Here is a 25,279-nt window from a genome sequence, read left to right as displayed (position 1 = left end):
TGGAGAATGATTGGAGAACCCCTCCAACCCCTAAGCTCACCTGACAAGCTTCTGACCTATGTCACGAATGCTTCAGGCCCATAAGGACATCAGCGTGTTCCAGAACACGAGAGAGACCTCTATTCCTTCCCCTTCCCCCAAAGGGCCTACAGAGCAGGCTAATTTCACCCCACTCCCAAAGAGTGGTCTTTAAGTAGGTAATTATCAATTTTATTAGCATGCATAACACTTCCTGTGAACACCACAGTCATCTCAGAATTAGTCAGCATCATCATTGTTTTAGTAAAAGTTAGCAGCAGGGTGACCAAAAGCAGATTAACCTTTAGAAGCAACTGCTGGTGAGAGCTCTGCCACGAGGACCCTATCCTTAACCAGTGCCAGCCCTCTGGGGAGATCAGAGTCAGAGGAATACGGGAAGAATGAAATGACAGTATATTCTAGCGACTGTGACAAAGACCTGTTTGTGCTCTCCACATGCACCTCCCACAGGCCTCCAGCCTCCCTGCGGGAACGCCTTCAAGTTTCCTCAGGGTGATCACTAGCATCGAAGAATCAGAAGACCCAAACTGCACCACCTGCTCAGGAACTCATCCCCATAATGCCAGTCAAAGGCAGGACTGGCAGTGCTTCCTAATGGGAAATGAGCAGACACGGTTTCTGAGCAAAGCCAGGGCTCAACAAGGCCCTGTCTCTGGCCCTCATCCAGGGCACCTCCGTGGTCTCTGCTCAGGTCGAGTGCAGTGCTGCACTGGACGTTTGGAAAGCTAAAAAGAGCACCTCTTATCTTCCCCTCCGACTGCCCCAGGTGGGCAATCTTTTCCCCTGGAACCACAAAAGTATTCTGTCCAAAACTGTTTATTTTCCAAATTTGAGACTTCGACAATAGAGCTGATATGATCTGGCTGAGAGGCTGCCGGAAACACACTAAGCACACTCCATCTAGAAATTTCAAGTGATCAGAGCAAAGGAAACTTAAGAGTCTTCCCCTCCCATCTGTAAACATCCTGGCTACCACAAGCTGTGAAAGGAAAGAGGAGCTCAAGCAATGCAGCACTGACTGCTCTCAGAACCCTCACCAAGTTTGTCTGTGGATGAGATAATATCAGCTGGCACGGAGGAGTCCAGATCAGCATCCAAAATTCCCAGGGGGTCCAGCTGTGCTACATGGTGCCCTCGTATCTATGAAATGGGCCAACGATGGACAGGGAAGGACGCACACAGAGGACAGGAGAAAAAAAAAGAGGGAAGGGATAAAAAAAAAGTAAAATTACATTAAAATTACTGTTTTCAGATTAATTCTCACCCACGTTTGAAGAAACAGTTACTGGAGCATCATCAAAATTTACACAACTAATTCCGAGAGGATCAAGTTTTGCAATGTGGTGACCCCTGACCTGGAAGCAACAATACAAATCAGTCATTAAACAGATTCAGTGAGATATGGAAAGGGCTAAACGAGCTATACTTCATACAAACCTTTCTTTGTGAGACCATAAGCACCAATGAATAAAGACAACAGACTTAATTTTTAACAAGTCTTAGAATATTTATTTTAAAAGGACTATGGTGTTAGTTTGTGACCCCCAGGTAACCTAGGAGCCACAAATCATTGAGCCAAATATACCAGAATGGCACACAACATAATTAGGCAGATTAAAGAAGGGATGAAAACACTGTTGTTCATCAATTTTCTGAGCATCGCTTCTGGAACGTAACAGAAACTTAATAAATGGCATTGAATTATGTGAATGTTGAACCCTATCCTAAATAAAACTTTTCTATAAAATATTACCATATCACCAAAAAAAAAAAATTTAAAAAAAAGGACTATGGTGTACAAATGCACTTTAAAAAAAAAAAAAGGATAAACTTCTCGGGTCATGATAAACTTCAGCACTCTAAAAGGACCCCTTTCTTGGAGTTCAGCTTCTTTACACGGTTTCTCTGGATAAGTGCTCTGGAATTCGTACTCCAGCGTAAAACCTTCCTCCGCTTAGGACAGAGAAAGACACTGAAGGCTTGGGTGTCTCGGCTGTGACTGGGGAGGGGAGTGGGGTGCAGGTGAGTGATGGCCTGTCCTGACTGCTGTCATCGTGTTACAGCAGTGTGAGCAGCTACTCCAGTCCTGGTGCTGCCGAGCAGACAGCACACAGAAGTTAGAGCAAAAACAACAGCCACGAGGACTTATACCATCTGGTTTTAACTGTTTAAAAACAAAGAAAGAAAATTCCTTAAATGGCCTCAGTTTATGCATGATTCCTCACCCACAATTTGAGAAGGTGAGCAGCTGCCAAGTCACTGGAAGGTCAAGTTGAAGTTGTTACTGAGGCCGAGTGCAGGCAGAGGTCAGAAAGTATACACTCTGCCTCCTACCTACAGAAGTTTCCACTGTGCATAGTGTTTTAGAGCACATAGCTATACTATTTATAAAACTCTGGGCATCTATTTGCAGGAGAAGTTTTAGGGGAAAGGCATGCTTGCCCTGGGTTGAGGCCCTTATCTGCCTGGCCATGGTGGGAGGGCAGGGCCTGTGCTCCCCACCTTCAGTACTGGGACCATTTCAACACACAGACCCTGCCAGCCCAAAGGCTTCTGGGGGGGCGGACCACAAAGACAGGGGCCTGCCCCACCGATCGATGGAAGCAGACATGTAAGAAGAAAGGAGACGTGGGGGTCTAATTCCACCTGCTGCAGCTGTGAAGGGAAGAGGCCGCGGGGATGTTCAGATACCCCGAGGGGCTACCAGAGGCAAAGTGCTGGGTTGCTCTTTGCATCCTCTCCTCCTCAGGACCACTCACGGAGAGGTGTCTGAGGGTCAGGTCTGAATCCTGGGCTGCCCCCACGTCATCAAATGGAACCCTGGAAGAGGCCAGGTGACTGCGCTTTGGGAAAGGCCTCAGAGGAAAAGCCCATCGTGCTCGGTGTACACCAGACGAGCTGACCACTACTGGCAATGTCTTGGAGCCTCTTCCCCGGCCCTTCACCCACCCCATGTAGGCTCAGCTGCTGCCCTCCCGGCCTCTCCCTGTTTCCAACGGTTCTCTACATTTCCCCAAACCCTGCAGGTTCTTTCTCGCTCATGAACAGCTAAGCAGGAGACAGTGACTAACCCAGCAACACCCCACTTCCCCCTAGCCCTGGCAGCTCAGCTGAACATCACTGGCAGAAATACTGAGTTTCTCCACCTGCACACATCTCTTTATTGCCAACTTCTGAAAAGTAAGGAGCTATTTACACGGCAGGCATTGCAGGTGGCAGAGGATTTGCCCAAATAGGGCTAGGATGTTCTCGCTCCTTTTCTCTTGCCATATGTCATGCATTGAGCCTCCTGGAGGCTCCAGAGCAGGAAGTAAAAAAGGTGACCGGCAACATGCCCTTGGGAGGTTAGAACGACCCTGCCCAGTGTGTGTCTTACCTGATAAGCCCTGATGAGAGACTGCACGGCCAAGTGGTCTTCCACGAGCTTGTCGACACTGGGCTGGGCGTCCACCAGGGACTGTGCGCGGGCAGCGGTAGACAGGGAGCCTCGGCTCAGGGGAAGGGGGCTTTGGTAAGCAGTGCCCGGGGGGGCTCCGGCATTGGTATTGCGAAAAAATATGTCCCATGACTAAAGACAAAGAACATACACAAGCATTACATCACTGCTCGCCTGAGCCCACGTACTCATAACTGCAGCTAGCCAAAAGGGAACTGCTCTCCCCAGGTGAGGGATGTCTCGCTCGTATCTGTCTACCCAAAGGCGAGATGTGTTCCATCTTCTCCTACTTCAGACCGCTCGGCTTTCTGGTCTACCTCTGACAAGGCAAACCCCTCAGAGTTTGGGCCCTCTGCTTTCCTGATCATTTTTTATTCCCTTTGATCGTGTTCTTACCCCTAACATCTGTACGGTCTATGACTCCTGGCTTTCCAGGTCCCCACTGGCCAGGCCAGGGCTGCCTGGCTTGTACTATTTACTTCCCTGGCCCCTCCATTCTGCTTTAGAACATAAATCTGACCCCTTATGCAAGAGGCAGCCCAAGGTTCTTATTTGTGGAGCTTTCCCTCAGTGACCCCTGTGGAAAAAAATCTTCTCCGCACTTTAGGAGAGGCCACTTAAGAGCTAAGCTCTGCAGTTACGTTCTCTGGTATTTTGGCAAGTTACTGAACTTTACGTGCCTCCATTTTCTCATCTAGGAAATGGGGACAAAAACACACATTCTTCATTGGTCAGTTGTAAACACTGAATAATGTAGCTAAAGGCATCTAGCACATGAAGTGGCAGGTAATAAGGATTCAGAAAAGCCAGGTGCTGAATTTCCCAGTTGGTCTGAATTTCCTTTGCACTAGTGTGAACTAACTCATTATTTACATTCCTGCTATTTTAAGTTATTTCATGTTTGCATGATTTGATTTACAATATGCATAGATACTGTAAACTGAGAAATTAGCTTATTCATCTCAAAGATATGAACTTTTTATTTATTTTTTCATTTTAGAGGCCAGATATACTATGATTTAGTAAAGTTCCAGGGGGGGAGGGGGACTATTAAAAACCAGAAGGCTTAGGAAAAAAGCATGAAAACTCGGTCTTGTCTGTCATACATTCTCCAGTTTCTAAGATTCTTCCATCAATAAACTCTGATCCCACATAAATTAGCAAAAAGTTCCTTGAAGAGCCTTTTAAGGCTCAGAATGGTGAGGAACCTATACACAATTTCACATTTTAACAAAAGAATTACAATCAAAAACATCAGGTTTAATTAAGTTTATTAGAGTTTTCCTGCAGGAGAAATAAGAAATAGAAGAGAGAAAACGGAGAGGACACAATGTTCAGAGTACTAAGTCAGATACAAAAGGAGAGATATTGTATGATACAACTAATGTGAACTCTGTAAAAAACATAAACCAGGTGTCTTATATTATAGAACATTTGGGGACCTAGAGAGAGACAGCAACTAGTGAAGGGGGAACGATAATCTAATAAGAACGGAAAGATACTGAGGGTAATCTCGATACGGGAATGCTCAGGAATGACTACGGTTTGTTAATTTTCTTGGGGTATGGGAGGAGCATATTGGAAGCAATGTAGTTATTTTAGGAATTTGTTTTTCTTATTCCTGTTTTGTTCAAAATGTTTTTTTAATTTTTTGTTAAAGTTTTAAAAAAATAAAAATGTGACAGTTCACAGAAGCAGCCCAAAAAGGAAAAAAAAGAAAAAGAAAAGAAAAAATGGGAGAGATTGAATACATTCACTCGAATACATTCACAGCCTCCTCTGCCTAAGAGGGCAGCAAGAAAGGTAAGTGGTGCTTCCAAAGAAAACTGGGCAGCCTGCGAGGGAACTGCCAAAGCGTCCTGGGTGAGGAAGAGATGCTGCAAGGTGCCACGGCTGGGATCGTGCTCCCTCGTGGTCAAAGACTGTAGGAGAATGGGCAGCTGGGAGCTGCATCCAAGAAATTAGAAATCATTGGGTCTGACCCCTCTCACACACCCCTTCAGATCCTCAGCCTCACTAGTCTCGGGGGTCCCCAGTATCGGCTCCAACCAGCGCTCTCAGAGCCAACCTTGGGAAGCGCAGCCCTAGAGCTCCGTGGCCCACTGCCCACCACTGGGCTTCCCCACAGACCCAGAGCTGCTATACTGGGGGCCTAGCTTTGCTAAATGTTTAAACTGTTCTACAATAAGAACATACCCTTTTATACTCAGACAAAAAAAAAAAAAAAAACAACACAAAACTTTAATCAAACTATTGTGGGAATTGTTAATCAGATTATTGTGGGAATTATTGCACAATACCGTGAATGTACTAAAAGCCACTGAACTGTACACTTTAGAAAGGTGACGTTTATGTCATGCGAATTATACCTCAGTAACAACTTAAAAATGTTTTTTTAAAAAATCAAGCTATTCAAGTGTTTTACATGTTTTAGCTTTCTGGTTTTCAGTGTTATTATTTATCAGCTGATGGTTCTCTTCTAGCACCTCCCATAAAAGCTTCTATGAAAGCTTGTTATACAAAGGTAAACCCGATGACTGGGGACAGCAAGAAATTGGTCTGCAAAATTTCCCTTTTCTAACAGTGCTATAAAATGTTTGCTGCAGAAATCCAGGATTTGGAACCCCACAAGACAGCTCTTTATTGAGAACCCTCCATCAAATTGGTTCCTGCCAAAAATCACCTTTGAGTCCTCCTCTATATGGGTAATAGGCAGTACTTTCACCAGAGAATACAACCGATTCTCAGGAGAGCAAGTAAGAGACACCTCAACATGAACTGCTACAAGTAAGGAAGAGGCTCTCTCTCCAACACATTAGCTATTTCCCACCTTGGTCACCAGACTAGTTATTGACAAGCACACAGGGAGCCTGGACACCCCCAAATATTTCTGTTGTCCTTGGAACTTTTCTAGCAGAGCCAAGGGAGGGAGCAGCTGCCGCCTTCTGGAAGCTCACAGAGCTGACGGATGGCTCTCCATCCTCAAAAATACACCTGGCCTAGGGAAGCCGCAGAGTGGCTCTGCCCAGGGCTCTCCCTGATCTCAGACCAGGCACCAGTAACCAAGGTCTTTTTCTCAAAGAAGAAGGCCCTCCAATGCAGGACAGCCCAGCTCTACCCCGCCCCCATAACAAGAACCAACAGCCGTGGTGACCGGGGCCCAACACTGCGAAGGTGACTAATATCACGGAATCGCGTATCTGAACGTGGCTAAGGTGGGAAACTTTGTTGTGTATGTTACCACAATAAAAATTTAAAAAAAACAACCCATAGAACCTTACAACAGAGAGTGAACCCTGAGGTAAACGATGTTAATAATCGGGAAGACTGCGTTTGGAGGGATAGGTACATGGGAATGCTGTACCCTGTAATTTTTCTGTAAACCTATAACTCCTCTAAAATATAGTCTATTAAATAAAAAAACAAACAAAAAAAAGAAACAACAGCATGCTATTTCCTCCACATAAAACCTAATCAAATGGTGTCGGGACACCTGTGCCACTGGGACTGGAATGGGGCTTGCCTGGGGGTGGCCCTGAGACCCAGAGCTGTGGGGAGCAGCACAACCCGAGCTTTCTTGGAGCAGAGCATCTTCTTTCTACTTTATGGAACCACTAAGAAGCATCTGGAAACATGGTGGCACGGTGGCAAAGTCACCCGATAGCAAGACTTTGAATCCAGGGTCTTCTCCAGCCTTTACAGGCTGGGCCCCTTATCTTCATGGGCAGGAGCTGTTAAGGATCCAGACAACAGCCATAGTAAAAGCGAGAAGTGTACCTCTCTTTGAAAAAATCAGCTTTGAATAATAATAAAAAGAGTACAATAATAAAAATCATAGTAGCAGCAGCAGCAACAGGACAAGCTAACTTTTATTGTGAGCTTCCTTTGTGGTGCTAGGCTCTTCTATCACTTTCCCAGGGCTAAATGGAAGCACTTGGAATGTCGCTGAGAATGCCAACAGGGCAGTCAGCAAGCAGGTACACCCCTGAGCAAACAGCAGAGGGGCAGCAAGCAGCCCTTCAGGAAAGAACTCCAGTCACGCTGTAACGAACTGGCGTGGAAGAATAATGGAGTTACTCTTCTGAGATGAGGTTTTGGAGAAAGTTCTTTACTGTATTCTAAAAAAGTAGTTAAAATACCGATGCCATGTCTGACCTTATGCCAGTCTCCCATAGCTTCCTAGCATAACTACAGTTAAACTTTTCGTAACAGAGAAGTCAGGATTTAAGGGCTGATTATGATTACTGAATGATTATATAGATATTCCTTTTTACTTCCTGATATATTACAGTAGACAGAGGGAAATACCTGAAATCTTTGAACTGTAAGCCAGCTGCCTTGATCTCTGATGATTGTATAGCCTTTATCTTGTGCCCTTGTGATTTTTTGACTTTGGAGACTTACAATCACTAAAGACAGCCCCTGATGTTTATTAATGAAAGGTCTTGGGTCAGCCAAGAACTGACTCACCGCAAGTCCAAAGTTATCTTGATAACCGAAGTCGTATCTAACCAAAATGGGCCTGCTGGACATGAACTTTAACCTAAAAGTCGCCGATTCCTCATTATAATAATAAAAATCACTCCCATCATCATATTAGGGCCGCCATTTTCTTACATACGTTCTGTGACTAAGCATGTAATCAATCTGCGCATGCTCAATAATTAGATCACCTCTAATTACATCATCTGGGGCCACTGTGCCCATTATCCTAAAACCTGCCCATCTTTTCATACTATAAAACTATCAGAATTACTGCAGTTCGGGGAGACAGATTTTGGGCCGATAGGCCATCTGCTCTCCCGCTTCATGCCTAGCAATAAACTCTCTTTGAAACCCCAGTGTCTCAGGAATTGGTCATTTGAGCACATCGGGCAAAAGAATCCACCGCCTTGGTCCAGTAACAGTGCTATGAAGTGCCAACACCAACCATTTCCGACCCTGGCTTGTCCCAGACAAAGCAAGCCCAGTAAAAGGACAATCTGTAAGCTCTGGGCGCGGGAATAAACAGAGAGGCGTTTCCACCTCAGGGGCGTTCGGGGGCCTGGGGTTAAGGTCAAGGACAGCCCTGAGACCACAGGTCTGGAGACAAAAGGCTGCACACCCCATTCTGGCCCAGACCCGCGGAGTGGAGAGGGCAGGAGGGAGTCAGGCGATCCTGATTATCGGGCCTCCTCTCTCTGACCTTCTTTTGTGCTCAGGATAAAACTCCAGGTGATTTTCAATTGGCTGAGGACAACTGTACTGACGAAAATTCTGCCGGTGGTGGAGGCGGTCAGAGAAAACTGGTTCATACCGGTACTGCAGAGCTGCAGGGAATCCCTGGGAAGGAATATGCTAGGAATGCAGCCTCCACCGCCCTTTCCTTAACACCCAACCTCCAACACTACCCCTACCTCGGGAAACTGAGGTCAGCCAGCTCCTTCCAAATGCATTTTTTCAGGACGATACCCTGTGCGCTGCCCAGCTCCCCGCAGATGTGGGCTGGCCTGGGGAGCACCACCCTGCCCCAGGACCCGGGGGGCGGGGGCACCCAGCCACAGCAAGACTGTGCGGTCACCAGGTCACACTCAAAGGTTTCCAAATTTGAGGGGATAGTAATGTTCTTTGTCAACTGTGGTGGTTATGTGGCTGCATATATCTGGCAAGATTTGGCCAACAGCAAGCCTAAAATGGGTGAATTTTAACATAGGTAAGTCAGACCTCAAAAAACTTGATTTAAAAGAAAGCTTTCAAGCTGAAGGTCATTATTTGGCCTTCATGTTTCCCAAACCCACAGGTGCTCAGCAGGAAACCAGGCCACACAGGCTCCAGCGCTGCCCACTCCCAACCCCTGGAAGGTCACTTCTCTCCCGGCCTGAACCTCCACTTCCTTGCCTTCTTTCCTACTGACTCCAGGGGGGCCACACAAACACACACACACACACACACACACACACACACACCACACACACACACACACACACACACACACACACACAGTCTTCCTTTCCTCCAGGGGGGCCACACACACACACACACACACACACACACACTACACACACACACACACACACACACACACACAGTCTTCCTTTCCTCCAGCCCAAAGGCCAGCCTTCCACCTGGGCTTCTAGATCCCACTTGTTCTCACCCCTGCACCAAGACTTCCCACACTCAAAGCACCGCAATCTCCCCTTTCCACAGAATCATTCCTAGCCACAAATAAACCATCCTAAATTTAAAAACAAAACAAGTCCATCCCTGTCGCTCTACCCTCCTCCAACACTGCTCCTTCCCTGCTCTGCTCAGAGGCACTCCCAGGACCCCAGGACTTTGATGCTCTCCCTGTCACTGTTGAGGCCGCTCAGTCAGGCTCCACCCACCGCATTACTGAAGACTCCGGGGACGGGGATGGCGTCACCTTCAACTTCTCTGATGCCAAAGCTCATAGACATAGGTCCCTGGTCTTTCTCGATGTGTTAGGGGCATCAAGAGCTCCTGGGTTTCTGCAGCTCCTCTGACCCTGACCTGGCTGCACCTTGTGGTCCCTTCTTGATCCTCTTTGCTGGCTGCTTGTTTCCCAACCCGTGGGTGAGAAGCACAAGGCTTCAACGTGGCTCCTCTCCACACCTTCACCAGCACCAATGGATTTATGAAACCATAGTTTTCCTGCTGCCTCCCCAAACTTCTCTCCTGTCCAAGCCTCTCTGAGCCCCAGATTCACAATCCTCCTGGGTCTATCGGTTCCTCTTCCTGACTGTTCCATCTACGTTTCCAATTCAATACATCCAAAACAGAACCCTTATTTTTTTTCTCTCCAAACCCACCACACCCATATCTACTCATATCAGAAAACCAAGTCAACTCCGCCCTCCTTGGCTCCCCACCCAACATCCAATTCATCAGGTCCTGGCAATTGTAGTCCCCAGATGACCTCAAATCTCCTTCTCTCCCTCCCCTCTGCTCTCACATCAGTTGGAGAACTCTTACAGTGCCCTACTGTTTTCTTCACATCTGCTCCAGTCCCCTCCAATCAAATCTCCAGAGCCATTAGTTTTCAAAGGGTGGGTCTGCAGCTAAACGTAACTCAGATCCCGTAACTCCCTCGCTTCACATTCTTCCGGGCTCTCTGACCTCATCTCACCATGCCTTGGTACCCTGCTCCTTCAGTTCCTTGAGGATGCCCAACTCCTTCCCTCCCTCAGGGATTCGCATCTGCTGTTCTTTCTACCTGGAACGTTCTACCCTGTTCTTTCATGAGGCTAGTTCATATTATCCTTAACATTTAGCTCTGTCACCACCTCAGAGTGGTGAGTCCTCTAGCCAAAGTGAGTCCACTTCTGATCATCTCAGCCTCGTTTCCCTCGTAACACTTACATCAAGTTTGTATTTTACTTTTACATTTATTTGCTGTTGGTTCTCTTTCCAACAACTTCCCAAAAACAACGTCCCTGCCCCTACAGCCCAGCTGTCTGTAGCCAGCAAAGAAAGGCCTCTCCCCAGGCCTTTGGTCCCCTTTGGCTAAAACAAGACTAGTCTAAAGCAGTCATTTCCCTTGGTCAGCAACCAGCCAGCTAGCGATGTGCACGGGGACGTCCCTTCCCAGATAAAAAGTAGTATTCAAGAAAAGAAAGCCTTTGGCCTCTTCCACTGACTTCCTATCTGGAATGTAGATGTGACAGCTGGAGGTGCAACAGCCATCTTGCAGAGAGGTGGCAAGCATGAAGACAGACACACATACTTAGGAGGTGACCCTCGTACCCCTAACAGTCCCTGAGAGCCTGTGCTGGTGGCATGAGAAAAAGAAACCCCTGCTTGCTTCAGCTGTCCTAGCGGAGTTTTCTGTTTCTTGGAGTCTCACTCATCCCTTGCTCTTTTGTTTGAGCTCCCTGCAATGTGTTTCATGTGGGCAGGGCCAGTGACTACACCCATAGTAGGCACTCAATAAATGTGCTGAAATCAGTCAACTAACACCACCAAGAAAAACTGGCTTTACCATGAGGCTCTCACCATTTAAAAAGACTTAAAGGAAGGCTACCCACTTACTGCTTCTGGAAATATTTCAAGTGACAAAGTAGGAGTGAAAAAGAGAAAGCACTGATTGGCTAATGGGGCAAATGTGGTTTAATAGCACATCACCATCAAAAAGACTGAAGACAGACAAAGTTCCATGAACTAGAAATGGCTTTTTACCCAGGGCCTCTTTATCTGGGGAAGCCCAGTACTTGGGCTTCAGGGCCTGGTTCAGGCACTTCTGAGCCAGGCTCGCCTCAGCGGGACTCCCCAGCTCCACCTCATGCACCACCCCATGGAAAAGCTACTTCCCCTCCTGTCTAGGTCTTCACCTGTAAGAGTAGAATAAATCAGTGCTTACTTTATAGGGTTGCCTGTAACTTTTGTATGCTGCCAGACACAAAATGAGTCTTCTCTTATTTTCAGATTTTAACTACTCACCTACCATGCAGCTACCCCAGTTTCAGAGTAAAAAGGCAACAGGTGCCAGCCCAATCTCTAATGTCACGTGCCTCCCCAACCTCTGAATTTGCCTCTGCAGCACAACTGATAAAGGAAAATATCTGTCTCCTTGCTTTGCCTTGAAAGTGCATTCGGCTAGACACAGAGACAGTTTCCCTGATTCCTGGAGGATGAAGCCAATGGTAAAGGGGGGAAAAGTTTAAAATGTTCAAGTAGGTGTGCAAGGCTGGAAATTACATTCAAGTGGCAGCAAGCTGCTGGAAAAGAGGCGCCTGAAGGGGTGCAGAGATCTTGGGGCCAGAGGAAGGGGTGAAGGGAAGCACCTGCCTCCCAGAAGGCTGACTTTCTACACTGGCAAGAGATCCCCGAGGGGATCTTGCTGAAACACTTGGTAAGCGGTGGAGCAGCTTGTAAGATGTCCAAGAAGCCCATGCTGTATGAAGAGAACAGTGACCGCAGGTAAACATGCTGTCTGGTGAGTGACCTTCACAGATGGAGAACAGAAGAGAATAGAGCAGCGACTGCTCAGTTAGAAGAAAAGGAAAAAGCATCTGAAGACTGCTGAAACCTCTTTTCAAGAATGTCCTGAGACACCAATCCCTTTGACTTTGTAACTGACCCAGATGATTTTCCTTGCACTGGGGAAAATCTTTCCTATCTGCTTTACCCTAAGGAATGGTGTTGCCAGAATAAGTTATGACCACAACAAACTGCCACTGATATTAACTGTGTAATGAGAAAAAAAAATAAGCAAAATGTTCATCTTAGGACACAAGATGTCTTGCAGTTATTTGAACTGGAATCCTTTTGAGAAAACACTGAAAAGTCCCACTTTGTGGTCTATTCAAGCTATAGATATCAAAGGCTAAATTATTTGTGTAAGAGTTTTCACTATCCGAACAGGATGAACAAACCCCAAAAGAAATATATATCACGGGTGCACATGAAATTTGTACATGTATCTTGACTATAAAGCTATCAATAATGTTAATTTAGAAAAATCCATGTCATGACCGTTTTAACAATTACGACCAATTAAAACTTAAGATTCCCTTAAAATGTTTCAAATGAACACACTAAAATGTATGTGAACAAAAAGAAAACAAACTGTTTCTAACACCCTTATATACTAGGGAAAATTTCTGTTTTGCTCCCTATTTTTCATTTAACTTGACAGGTTAAATGAAAAGGTTAGTTGAATTTCATATTGTAAGAACTGTTAGAGTCATTTTAAGGTCATTACTTGCTGCTGAAATGAGTTAAACCAAAGCTTAAGAGATTTCAAGTGTAACATTCTGGCTGAAAGGAAACCGAACCCTACTTTTTGTTTTCGATATTTAAAAACATTTAACCGTAATATATGAAGATCTGTTTTCCAAGCACTGCACATCCCCATGCTTCCCTCGTGGTAGCCTTTCTCCCCCGTGACAGTCAACTCTAAAGGCAACACTTTCCGTTCTCCTCTGAACATCCCAAGGCATCTAGGACAGTGTTTTGTACAGAGTAGGTGCTCAGCGAACACTAGCCAGGTTAAACTGAGACGGGATTCAGACATCCTCACAGGGTCGTGGCTCCCAGAAAGGTTTCGTGGAAGGTGCAGGACACGAGCATTCTAGGCACCGAGCATCCGGTGGAGGGAGAATCACATCAGATCCAGAAGCTCCGCCTCACCTCAAAAAGGTGCTGACCAACAGCAGGTGTTTGATGTCTGACGGGGGATCAATTTGTTTTCCCCACCCACATCAGCGTTCAATGAGGCAAACAGACTTTGCCCTGTTTATTAAGTCAGCGGACTCAGATGAGGTCTCAGGGGCCAAGTTCCTCAATTGTGAAGGTCACAACAGAGAATGCTCTTTGCACAGGAGCTCCTGCTTTTCTGAGCAGCAGCACAAACCCTCTTCCCAGATGAATGACAAACACATCGTCTGGTGCTGGGTCACTCAGTCTCAACAGCCAGCCCCTCCCCGACAGGTCTCCAAGAGGCCAATCACCATTCACCTGTGAACACGGTACGGTTTCCAAGCACCTTATCTAACGCGGCCATTTACACGAGTCATTCTCACCACCCCCTGCCCATCTGCCACCACCGAACTAGGTCCTGAATCCCTGGTTCTGCCTCTCCCAAGTTAAGGAAGGTAGGTGACGGCAGTCACTTCAGCTCTCTGGGCCTGTTTTCTAGTCTATAAAAGTAATGGGCGTGGGCTACTTAATGAGACACTCCTGTATTTGCACAGCTTTTTACAATCTCAAAAGCACAATAGTTTACAGTTTATTATCCTATAAATCATACAAAATTATCTCAATGCATTTAGTTCCTTGGTTCAGATAAAAATAATTCGAATAGCAAGGGTTATATGTAGTCATGCTTGTAAATATACAAAGGAGGAAGAAGGGGAAGTATTGATCTGTATTCAGATTCATTCTGCAACCTAAGTATGGTGAGAATAGTGCAACAGTATTCTCATCTGTAAAATTTATAACACAGCTACTATTTTGTGATATCAAATAAGATGACTATAAATATGTGAAAATTAAATACTATTCTGAAACTTTTAAAAAAATAATAGAGGGGCATACAAGGAAAAAATTTACCTATTGCAAACTAATTACAGTTAGTAGTATTTTAACTTTCTTAAATCAACAGTAACAAATGTACTATACCAATACTATGACTCAACAATGGAGGGGAGGTAGTTAGGGGTATGGGAGGATTTGAGTTTCCTTTTTTTGGTCTGTATTTCTTTACTGAGTAATGAAAAATGTTCTAAAAATTGAAAAAAAATTAATTGTGGTGAAGGATGCACAGCTGTATGATGGTAAGGGGCAACTGATTGTACACTTTGGAGCTTTGGATAATTGTATGGTATGTGAACAATCTCAATAAAAAAACTAAAAAAAAAAAAGCACAAGAGTCTATAATGGAGAGAAGGCAACTAATTTTACAAATTACAAAGGAGGCATCAAAACCCCAAAAGCACATGATCTGCCTAACCATAAGGTTACTAGTGCTTATTCTAGCTCCCCAATTCTAGTACTTTGGCTTGTTCTGGATCAATTCAAGCTAACATTTCCTCTCGTCCAAAGACTGCTCCAGAGGCCCTTCCTAAGGCTGCCCTCCCCTCCTCCACCTCACCCCACACAACATTCACCTGGATCTGGGACATGCCATCATCCTAATTACCCCCACAGCATCTCTGCAGAGTGCCTCACAGAGGACTCAAAGAAAACAATAACCCTGGAAGGTCATGGAGGTGGACATAAATGGGTCTCCTCATTTAATGAGCCAAACCCCAGGCTCAAAGGCAACCACACAGCTTGTGACTGAGTGATGCTGGGTCAAGAGTCAGACACTGGGTCAGCAGCGTCACGGACAATCATCTTTATTAGATTCTGATCTTAACACTCATTTTTCTAATGTCTTATACACATATATGTAGATGTATATTGTATATGTATACATGAAACACAAGGCAACAAGTTACCAAGGATTTTGATTCATGGCAACCTGAAACAAAGGCCTGCTTGGTTTGTTCTATTCAGCCAAATAAATGAAAAGGCAAAGGTGCCCATCTCCCCATGCCAACTCCAGCGACTCAGCTGCTGAAGTGCTCTGCTCCCCTACATGACGTGGGTCCCCAGCTCTGTGAGGAGGCCTGGCAAGGCTCTGAGGGAGGCATGTCATCTTCAGCCACCAAGGGGCACTTTCAGCTCAGTAAGCCCATTGGCCAATTTTACATGCTTTCCAAAAGCTCACGGAATTTGGAGAAATAGTACCTACTAGAGGTTACTGGGCACAGTGAAATACTGTGTAGATTCATTTTCTTTCCTGTAAACACAAGAAGGCTGGCCTAGGTCTCTGCTGCTCCCCTTCCCATGCTGTCCAAAAAGCCATGTCTGACTTGTGGGCACCCACCCTTTCCTGAAAACACTCTAGGAATGAGACTGTAGACTCCCCAGGGGTAGTTGCCTGGACCCTCCTGCACTGAAAATCTTCCAATAGAACACACTCAAGTGTGGATGAGGTCCACAGATCCCACTTCCACAGAACATTCAGCAAGCACTGTTTTTTCTTTTTCGTTTTAGGGAAGTTGTGGTTTTACAGAACCATCATGCAGCAGCAAAAGGTTTTTGCTTTAAGGTTAGGCGTAACTCTCAAAAGAGAGAGCTGGCTTAGAGCTGGGCTGTGGGCCTCTGACTGACAGGCAGGGCAGGGGACCTGGAAGCCCCAGGGCTTGCTCAAGTCATCGCCACTAAAGCTAGGGCCAGCTCCAGAGCCAGGTTACACGCCCCAGTTCAGAGTTCCTTCACCAATCCACCTATGATTCAACAACTCTGTGCAACATGAGAAAGAATCCTATCTGAATTATCACAAGGATAATATACTTGGAGCCAATGAAAACTTGAGGCATTATTTAGGTATTCCTCTTCGCAGTAAAGAAGCCACATGAATTTACACTCAGTCACATCCATGGTTTTGTTTTAAAAGTATGTATAGTACAGGTGAGCCAATCTTTCCAAATAATCTTTACTATCCTCTGTCTCTAAATAAAGATTAACAAAGAAAAGTTGCCTCAGCTCTGCCCTATGACAATTGCTGATAAGAGAACTATATCTAACTGCTGATAGGAGGACTTTGCTTCGGACGGAAGGTAGTAACTCTATTGGGTAATTACAAAAAAGGACTTGTAGAAGGCTGTTTCCCAGCCACAGATTTCTCCCACTCAGTATGAATGTCCCTTTGCAAAGTGACTTTCTGCTCCTCACATCCTTCCGCCCTTCCTGTCCGGAGCTGCCCCAAGAGCAGGTAAGGAAGCAGCCCCAAGCTACCGGAGGATGAGAAGACCCAGTGAGCAAAGCATCAGCCAGCACCAACCGTAACACATGACAGGGAGGCAAAGCCAGCAGGGGAACCGCCCAGCCACCCCCAGAAACAAGAGAAACGTTGTCACTGCTTTAAACTGCTAGGTTTGGGGTGGTTTATTATACAAACGCTCACTGCAACAGCACTTTTACAAGCATGAAGAGGTTATATCCAAGATACCTAGTGACCTCTGTCTTAATACTCTTTTTGACATGACTCTCAAAAAATGACCGTGCTTTGCTCTCTGTCCTGCAATCTAAACACACAGTCTCCATGGTTTGACAACATGTTTTCATCTGTTCTCAGACTCCCGAGTCTCGAGGCTGTACAGAACCACCTCATGCCCCCACAGCTGTACTGGGCAGCCCTTGGTGAAGGAGCCTTAGCCCATCTGTGCAAATCATTCTAAAAGACGTATTTCCTAACTTCACAATCCAAATCACAGATGCTGCAGAGCTAGGTAAGAGTCCCATAAGATCTCCAGACCTTCCTCCAGGAGAAGCTCTGAATGAGGAAGGGAGAGAGAAGCAAGTAACCTAGAGATTCAATAGGCTGTTTTTATGATGTGATGGCTTTGTTCATTTAAAAAACTGGTACCAGCTATTTTAGTAACCTTTCGTATCTCCAGGTCAAACTCCTCACAGCCATCCAGTTTAGGACTGCAGGAGATGTTGGGAACCTCTACTCTCCACCTAAAAACAGTACTTGTTTCACTTCCTCAGAGGGAGAAGGAGAAAGCCCCTGGTGACCGTGGTATGTGTGATGCCTGCTTTCCAGGAAGGGAACCCACTGCCCTGTTCTCAGAGATGAGCCAATCCTCTAGTGACCATTTGCTCCTTTTTAGCTTTGGGTGTCTGTTTTCCCCTTAAGGTGTTTTCTCCCACTCCCTTCTTTGAACTGCATATATATATATATGTTTTTGCTTAAAATACAGTACAAAAGGATAATCATTTAAAATATCATACTCCAAAGGATTCAGGCAATCCTTTATTCAAAGTCTGCCCCTTCAGTTTATAGATTGCTCTGCCTCTCTCTGCCGATTGTGTTTTTAGTTAAATCATGATCTTCTGAGGTCTTATCTTTGGATCTCTGCTGCCACTAATCCTTCCCTCCCCCCAACCTTCTTGGGGACCCAATTTCTACTATGACTGTTCCCTCCGCACTAACGTCCCCGAATTCTCTTCTCCTTCCACCTGCTGAGAGGGGAGTAACTTGCTTGATCTTGTATTTATGTGGCAACTCAAGCTTTCGGTTTTTCCTTGCTGCCTCCACACACTGCTGTTGGCTGCTGGCCCCTAGCCTCCCACCCATCACCCCTGAAAGGGTTCACTCAGTCTTTACAAAGCCTTTCTCGGTGCTCTCATGTCTTTTTGCTTTTACCTGTGCTTTTCCTGAGCATGGAATGCCCTGTCCCAACGTTAGGTTGCTTCTCTACCCTCAGAACATGGCATACCTGACTTCCCTCAGGAAGCTTTTCTGGGTCCTCTCTATTTCAGCTGTTGTTGAACTGATCTAATTGTCCCACTGGACTGTGTGCTTGGGGCACAGGACTACTCGATTTATCTCAGTCCACTTCCTGGCACGTAGCAGCCATCCAATACAGTCCTTGAATAAAAGAGTGAAACTACGTACCGAACTGCAAGCTGCTATACCAATAAAAGTCAAGACATTATTTCAGGTTTCTTAATATTTCTAAAGTGTTAATTTTATCTTGCTAATTGAATTGTGAATATTAACCCCAAAAGAGTAAATTATTGTGCTCAAGTTAGGGAAGATACCTCAGCCGGTTCAATGGATTTAACAAATAAAGTCACCACCACTGAGATTCCTCCTTACAGATGAAGTAGATACATCAAGGGCAACATCAAAAAAACAGCCTTGATGGCTCAAATACCATTTAAATATACCATGGACTTTAAATATGTGTATTTTTTTGTTTTGTTCCTAAGTCAATCACATAAGAAACTAAAGTATTCAAACAGTACTCCAGGCAACAAACTGTCATTACCTAAAATGCCTTGTGAATTCCTCTCAGAGATAAATTTAACTAAGGTGCTCAACAGATTGCTGAAAACAGTTGTTCTTTGTAAAGTCAGCATATTCAGCAACCTGTGCTCTCTCTCCTGGGTGGGGCCCCTGTACTGCCCGATGACACCTGGGGAACACACCCACACCTGGTGCCGAGGGAGGCACCGAGAGTGACTTAGAGAACTGAGATCAAGTCCCTGGAGTCGCGTCCCCCCACCACGGGAGGAGCCGCCCAGGCCGGGACAGAGCTGGGGGCACACCCATGGGCCTGTGTTTTAAAAGCACAGCCCAGGCAAGCATAGCACCAAAGCTGCAGAGTGGGAAGGCAGGTGCTCACCCTGGACTGGGGACAATGTGTGTGTGTTGCTTTTCCTCCACCCAGCTGGTTCGCTTACAGAAAACAGGACTGTTTCATGAGCACGGAGGGAAGCAGCAAAATGGCCTTGGCAGGCATGGCAGCGTGGGCAGGTCTCCAGCTCACCCTGTCTGCCTGCTCCTGAGAGGTGTGAGCTGACATCATCTTGTATCTACAACTCAAATGCTTGTACAGGGCTCCTCCTCACTCCTCCAGCAACCACGTGTGGGCAAAAGGCTTTTTATTACCCTGACAAATTAATTACAGGCTTAAAACGAGAAGCCCAAAGAGAGGGACATCACTTCAACAAGGACAGGAAGCCAGGTTTTAGGAAGATGGGCAGAGGGGTCAAAAAAGGCACAGAACAGGGAAAGGGAGCACAGAGGTACAGCTGAAGGTTGTGGAAAACCAAAATAGACAAGAAGCCCAAGAAAAGACAGAACCGAGCAGGCAGAGAAGGAAAGCAGTGGCAGCGTGTAATGGGGCTCCAGGTTCTCCCACCACCTCTAGTATATGCAACCAAGGGAGCTACACTGACCTTATTAAACCTGGCAGGGCCAGGGAAGAACTACGCACCACGGCTATGCCTGCAGGTGGGCACAGGTCCCTTACTAAATAACATGAGACCCATGTCCAGGCCAGACAAGTGGCTCATCAGTTCTCAATTTTATCTGTCTGGTCTTAAACATTAATGATAATTTAGCATTGACTCTGAGTGTTTTTAAGGCATAAACAAAAATGAGGTAACCAATTAGCTTATCCCCAATGCGGCTGAGACCCTAGCGAGTGAAGGCTTTAAATGCTCACTGGTACAGGCCACTGCTGAAGGCTGGTATCAGGGATGTCAAGCGATCAGTTGTGTTTGAGCAGGGTATATAAGAATGGAGCACAGAGAGACCAGATTACAAAGAAAAGACAGGAGAACACACCACAGTCTAGGAGAGAACCCAGCTAAGGAACAAAAAGAAGAAAATCACAGGCTGAGAGGCCTACTCATGGGCAGGACCCTTGGCTGTGCCGGTTAACCGGTCACGGGGGGCAAGGAAGCAGAAGGCACTGACTGTTCCCGGAGATTACCTTTGGGAAGTGGAGCTGGGGTGAATAAAGAACTTCCAGCTCTGCACTGTTTGCATACTTTACCACAAACATCATCTTTACAATTCAACACTTTTAAAATAAAAGTTCTCTTTAAAAATAGGGATATACCAACCAACTGTAAGTCATAAAACCAAATGCAAAAAGGCAGCTTTAAGACACTGCAGAAACTTGAATATAGTCCGAGAATTTGATTACACTCGGGAATTACAGTTAATTTTATGAGGTGTGGTAACAACACAGTGGTTACAAAAAAAAAAAAAAAAAATGCCCTATCAGTTAGAATCACACTGATGTATTTCTGGCCAAAATGGCATAGGTCTGGGATTTGCTTTAAAATACTCCAGAGGGCTTCCTGACCCAAAGCAAACCACCAAACAAAAAAGCAAGTGGGGAATGTTTAAAAGACTGGCAAAATGTAGTCCCCTGCTGTGGTAGGGTAGCAGATATCCCCATGGGGGTTCATTTTATACTCTTCTCTATACTACCATGTGTGGCTGAAAGAGCAAAACAAAAAGTTTAAAAATAGTCCTAGGAAAGAAGACGACAAAAGATGCTAAGTTTGCTCCGTTTCCACTGGATAAGAAAGAAACTCAGTCCTAGCAGTTCCCAGAAGCCCTCTGCAAAATGGAGGGGAGGGACTGCATAAAGCAGGGAAGGTGGGGAACATGGCCTCATGAGAGAGAGCTCAGCATCCCTCTTCTGACATGGAAATGAAAAATGAGAAAGAACATCTATCTAAATCCAACAGCATTTCTGATTTTAATCTCTCTGGCTAAACTACCTGTTTCTAAAACAAGAGCACAAATGAAGAACTCCCAATAAAAGGAATTGTTTTTGAGGCTAACCTTTGGCGGCTCACAGGTGCCTTTGGAAATCTGATGAAAGTTATGGATCATCTCCCCTTGAGAAACAAACATATATCATGTTTTAGGCCAAAATCAACTTGAAGAGGTGGTCGGCCATACTGTCTGGCGGGAAGAGGAGGGATGGAGTCCCTACAAGGCGACCGTCGCCTTAGCCAGGCTGAGGGCTTCCAAAGTGGGCACAAAGTGCAATCAGGGTCACGGAGGATCTGTCTACTGACTGAAGCCATCCCTGTCACTTCTCTCTAAAGGCCCTCTACAAGAGAATGTGTGTGACTCTGACACAACACCCACTTGAGAATTACTGCACCCGAAATCAGGGCAAAAAGTTGGGCCCAGTGATCTGTACGTATTTTCTTATTATATGGGGAAGTCTCTTGCAGCTCAAGGACAGGAGTCAGCCCTGGCTGGTAGGCATAGTGCCTGTCAGAAAACCTCACTCTGTCATCCTGTGCCTCCCCTGGGACAGAGCCAGGCCCTGCGATCATCCACCCCCAAGCCCACAAGTCCCTCCCAAGGCCTTCTGGTCTTCGAGGGTTCTCTTCATTTACCATGATGTGGGAAAAATACCCACGACGTGGGAAAAATACATTCCAAGTAAAAAACAAAACAAAATAACAAATAAACAAAATCATTTACACATCCATGGGTCTGAGAAACATGCAGCTATTATGCCCTAATTAAAAGAAAAACATCAACAAACTTTTCAAAAGGCTTCCAGCAGGAGCAGCTCTGACAGTTTCAGCAAGACTTTTAACAGCACTATAGTCAAATGGTTTATAGTCTACATCCACCACCCAAAGACCAGTCTCCTGGTTTTAAGCAATCACAAGCACCTGACATAAGTACATGCTTTGTTTTGTATTTTTTTTCCTGCATACAACAATGTGTTGTCATTCAGGTGCTCTTATCTCTTTAACCAAGTATAACTTAAAATAACTCTGTTGGTTCCAAAAAAGTTCATGGTTGAGAAAAGGAAGACAAAGGAATACACTTGGGCACCAGACAACAGCCTTTTGTCTCTGAAACCCAAGTTTTATTCTATGGTGAGCTCATGTGAGTTGTCTTCTGAAACCTCTTAACATTCAACATAACAAAAGCGGGGACCATTTTCCCAGGGCATTACTTTCAGGGTAGTCAGTGTGTTTATAGACTGGAGCACTAAAACTCAGATTTCCTCTTAAAGGAACCCAGGTCTCAAGGTCCAACCGTGTTCCGAGAGCAGCCCAGCTCCTAGGGCGCCATGAAACAGGGAAGGACTCAGTGAGATCCCTCCATCACTGAACAGTGAAGTTCAGACCAAGGGTGGCATTTCAGACAAAGCAGGACCTGGTGGCTACCAGCCATCCCATAAACGTACCCAGTCTTCAGTGATACTAAAACTGCAAGAAATAGCTTATTCACAGGGGCCCAGTGGAAGCAAGCTGCCTTTTGATAAGACTCCAAGATTCAAAAGTAAGGAAAAGGCCAATTTAATAGTGATGATAACCAGCATCTGTTGGGCATTTTCTCTGTGCTAAGTATCTTACATATATTCTGCTTTAACCCTCCCAACAACCCAAAGAATGAGACCCAAGGAGGGTGGGTAATTCCGGAATCCAACCTCTTGTTACTACATTGTACACTACACTGCCTTCCATTAGGCTAGCAACTTCACCTGCAGATCAACAAGTGACTTTAAGACCTATAAATATTCATCAGTAAAATATGTTAGGGGAAAAAAAAATCTGTCACTAGGCATGGTTTATATCAAGCAAACATGCAAAGAAAGGGGAGCTTATGGGAAGTGCCCTTGCCTCATAAGTAATACAGAGAAATTAGAAAGAAATCTTTGAGGAATGTACTTTCAAATACAGGAGAAAAACTTGAACATAATTATCTAAAATGTCATTTATACAGAAATTACAAGAGGTTATTTTAAGACATTTCAGATATAAAAGGGTCTTCTTAGGACTGTCAGGACATAAGAGGCTCACGAATATCCATTCTTTTCCAGGAGTTTTCTTTCCTTCAGAGCAGCCCTTAGTGAGATCCTGGAAATGGTGCAAGTGGTTCTTTGTATTCTCGCAAGGATAAGAAAAGTTGTCTATTCCAGGGACCAACGGTCTTGAGCTCGGCAGACATCAAGCAGGACTGGAAAGCACCACTGGAGAGCGTTGTTTCTGCTGGGCCCGGTCCTGACAACTACACGTTTGGGTCTGATGCAGGAGAGCTTGGCAATGCTGAACCTCCAGGCTCCTCCCTTCCGGCGGGCTCCTCAGGACACATGCACTTACCTGGAGCTGCCGATCGGCATCCACCAACATACCAGACACGGGATCCTGGCAAGCCTTACCTTATGTACACTTTTGGGGTTTTCCAACCAAGCATAGTACATTTCCTCCACATAGTTCGAACTAGTCCCACTCAAGAAGGGTTCAGCAGCGACCGGTGCAGTATAGCACCGAATTTGTTGACAAGTCCTAGCTACTGCTGGTCTGTTGTGTGAAAATGTCTTAACAGTCTGCAAAACCGTCAACGGCCTCAACTTAGCCGCACAAGTCCTTAAGTGAAACATTTTTGTCTTGAAGCCTCTCACGACTGCCTGTATAAAAAAAAAGAAAAAAAGAGAAAGAAATGGAAAGGAAAAAAGAAAATTTTAGGAGATAAAGCCACTGGGGAAAAAAACCTCACCAGCTTCTGATTATTCAGGAGAAAGATTTTCATTTGTAAATGTTATTTGCAACAGGGAGCCATCTGCTTTAGTGCCCCAGCTCATGCCACAAAGTGCCCCAGAGCGGTGACGATGTCAAGCCAAAACCAACCAACAGTTCAGCATGTACAATGCACAATGCACTGTGCTAGACACAGGGGTGAGTGGGGGAGAATACACACTGCAGAAGTTACAGCCGTCACACCAAAGTCCAACCTCCACCTTGAGGGAGGAGGTACAGCCTATCATAGTAAGGATAAACACATGAGGTTGTTAAGTGCATACATTCTGTAAAACAAGTATTAAAAAGGCAACAAGGATGAAGGATAAGGATTAACTGCAAAATGAGAAAGACACTTTCTAATCTGGCCACAATCCATTGCACACCTGCTATATTCAGAGTATATTCTGGAGAATACAGAGAAATGAGAAAAATAATTTGTCCTCAAATAATTTATCTCTGGTAGAGAGGTAGAGGAGGAAAAAAACATAAAAAGGAAAGAATATTATAGAGAAAGTACCAAGTGCTTGGAGAGGAACAGAAAATGCTGACAAAATTCCACAAAGGGTTATTCCTTCCGGGATGGAGGGAGAGGACAGCTGAGGGAAGGCTTTGGGAGGCTGCAGCTTAGAGCTGGGCCTTGGAGGTCAGGAAGGATCTGGACGAGAAGGGGAGGGGCCAAGAGAAGACATTACAAATGGAAGAACAGTAAGAGGAGAGAGATGGAGAAATGTGAAGGAACATAAGGAGAAGAACAAGAAGTGTTTTGAGCTGGAAGGGGACAGTGAAGGTCAGCTGGAGGGGCCTTGTCGGGGATTCTGAGTGCCAGGAACGGAGCTTAGCCACATTTCATGAGCAAGGGAACATGTGGGCCCTACACAGATGAGCAAGAAAAGGACATATGACAATCATTAAATGTCTACCCACCCCGGTGCCACTCCGCAGCAAGCAACTTGACATGTTATAACTCTTAGGTAAATCCCCCATCTCCCTACAAGGAAGGAATCAGCTCTTCCGTTTTACAGATAACCTTTCTGAGCTTCAGTTTCTTTAAATGCCCCCAAGTTCACCTGGCTGTCAGCAGCAGCAGAGCCCAGCCTTCTTGCCTGCAGAGTCCTTGCTCTTTCCTCCACGGCGAGCTGCCCTGCCCTCGCCTGTAAACTGGATGCATTAGGCAGGGAGCCCTCCCAACCAGGTGCTTGCTGGGCTCACACCGAATGCACGTGTGCGTGAGCAAGTGCCCCCTGTGAAGCTGGAGCGACATCCCATGTTCACATCTACCCTGAAGGAAGGTCACACTCTGAAACAGGCTATGAACTCTCCAGAAATTAATCACAAAACTCGCTTCTACATTACTTATATGCATCCTTCCTCTTGGCCCAAAGAGGATCAGGTACACATAAGAGATGCTGAGCAAGAGGGCTCTGAGTCCCACTTCTCCTGGGGCTG

At 45.6% G+C, this 25,279-nt stretch overlaps 1 protein-coding gene across 4 annotated transcripts in view; it reads right to left on the bottom strand.

Moving 5' to 3' along the window:
• Nucleotides 1–25,279, bottom strand: part of OGDH (oxoglutarate dehydrogenase) — a 97,341-nt gene that overhangs the window by 58,718 nt on the left and 13,344 nt on the right. For 2 of the 4 annotated variants that reach the window (XM_037837251.1, XM_037837253.1), the window contains exons 2-4: nucleotides 23,473–23,721; nucleotides 3,416–3,607; nucleotides 1,304–1,394 (exon numbers count right to left, since the gene is read on the bottom strand). In XM_037837251.1, the coding sequence (XP_037693179.1) occupies nucleotides 1,304–1,394; nucleotides 3,416–3,607; nucleotides 23,473–23,694 (505 nt within the window). In that variant the 5' untranslated portion in view covers nucleotides 23,695–23,721. Of the gene's footprint in view, nucleotides 1–1,076; nucleotides 1,180–1,303; nucleotides 1,395–3,415; nucleotides 3,608–23,472; nucleotides 23,722–25,279 lie in introns of all 4 variants that reach the window. The other 2 variants (XM_037837254.1, XM_037837252.1) reach the window with 1 other exon arrangement.

Source organism: Choloepus didactylus, chromosome 5 (assembly GCF_015220235.1).
Source record: "Choloepus didactylus isolate mChoDid1 chromosome 5, mChoDid1.pri, whole genome shotgun sequence".
Classification (NCBI taxonomy): Eukaryota; Metazoa; Chordata; class Mammalia; order Pilosa; family Megalonychidae; genus Choloepus; species Choloepus didactylus.
This window is presented reverse-complemented; position numbering and strand designations above follow the sequence as displayed.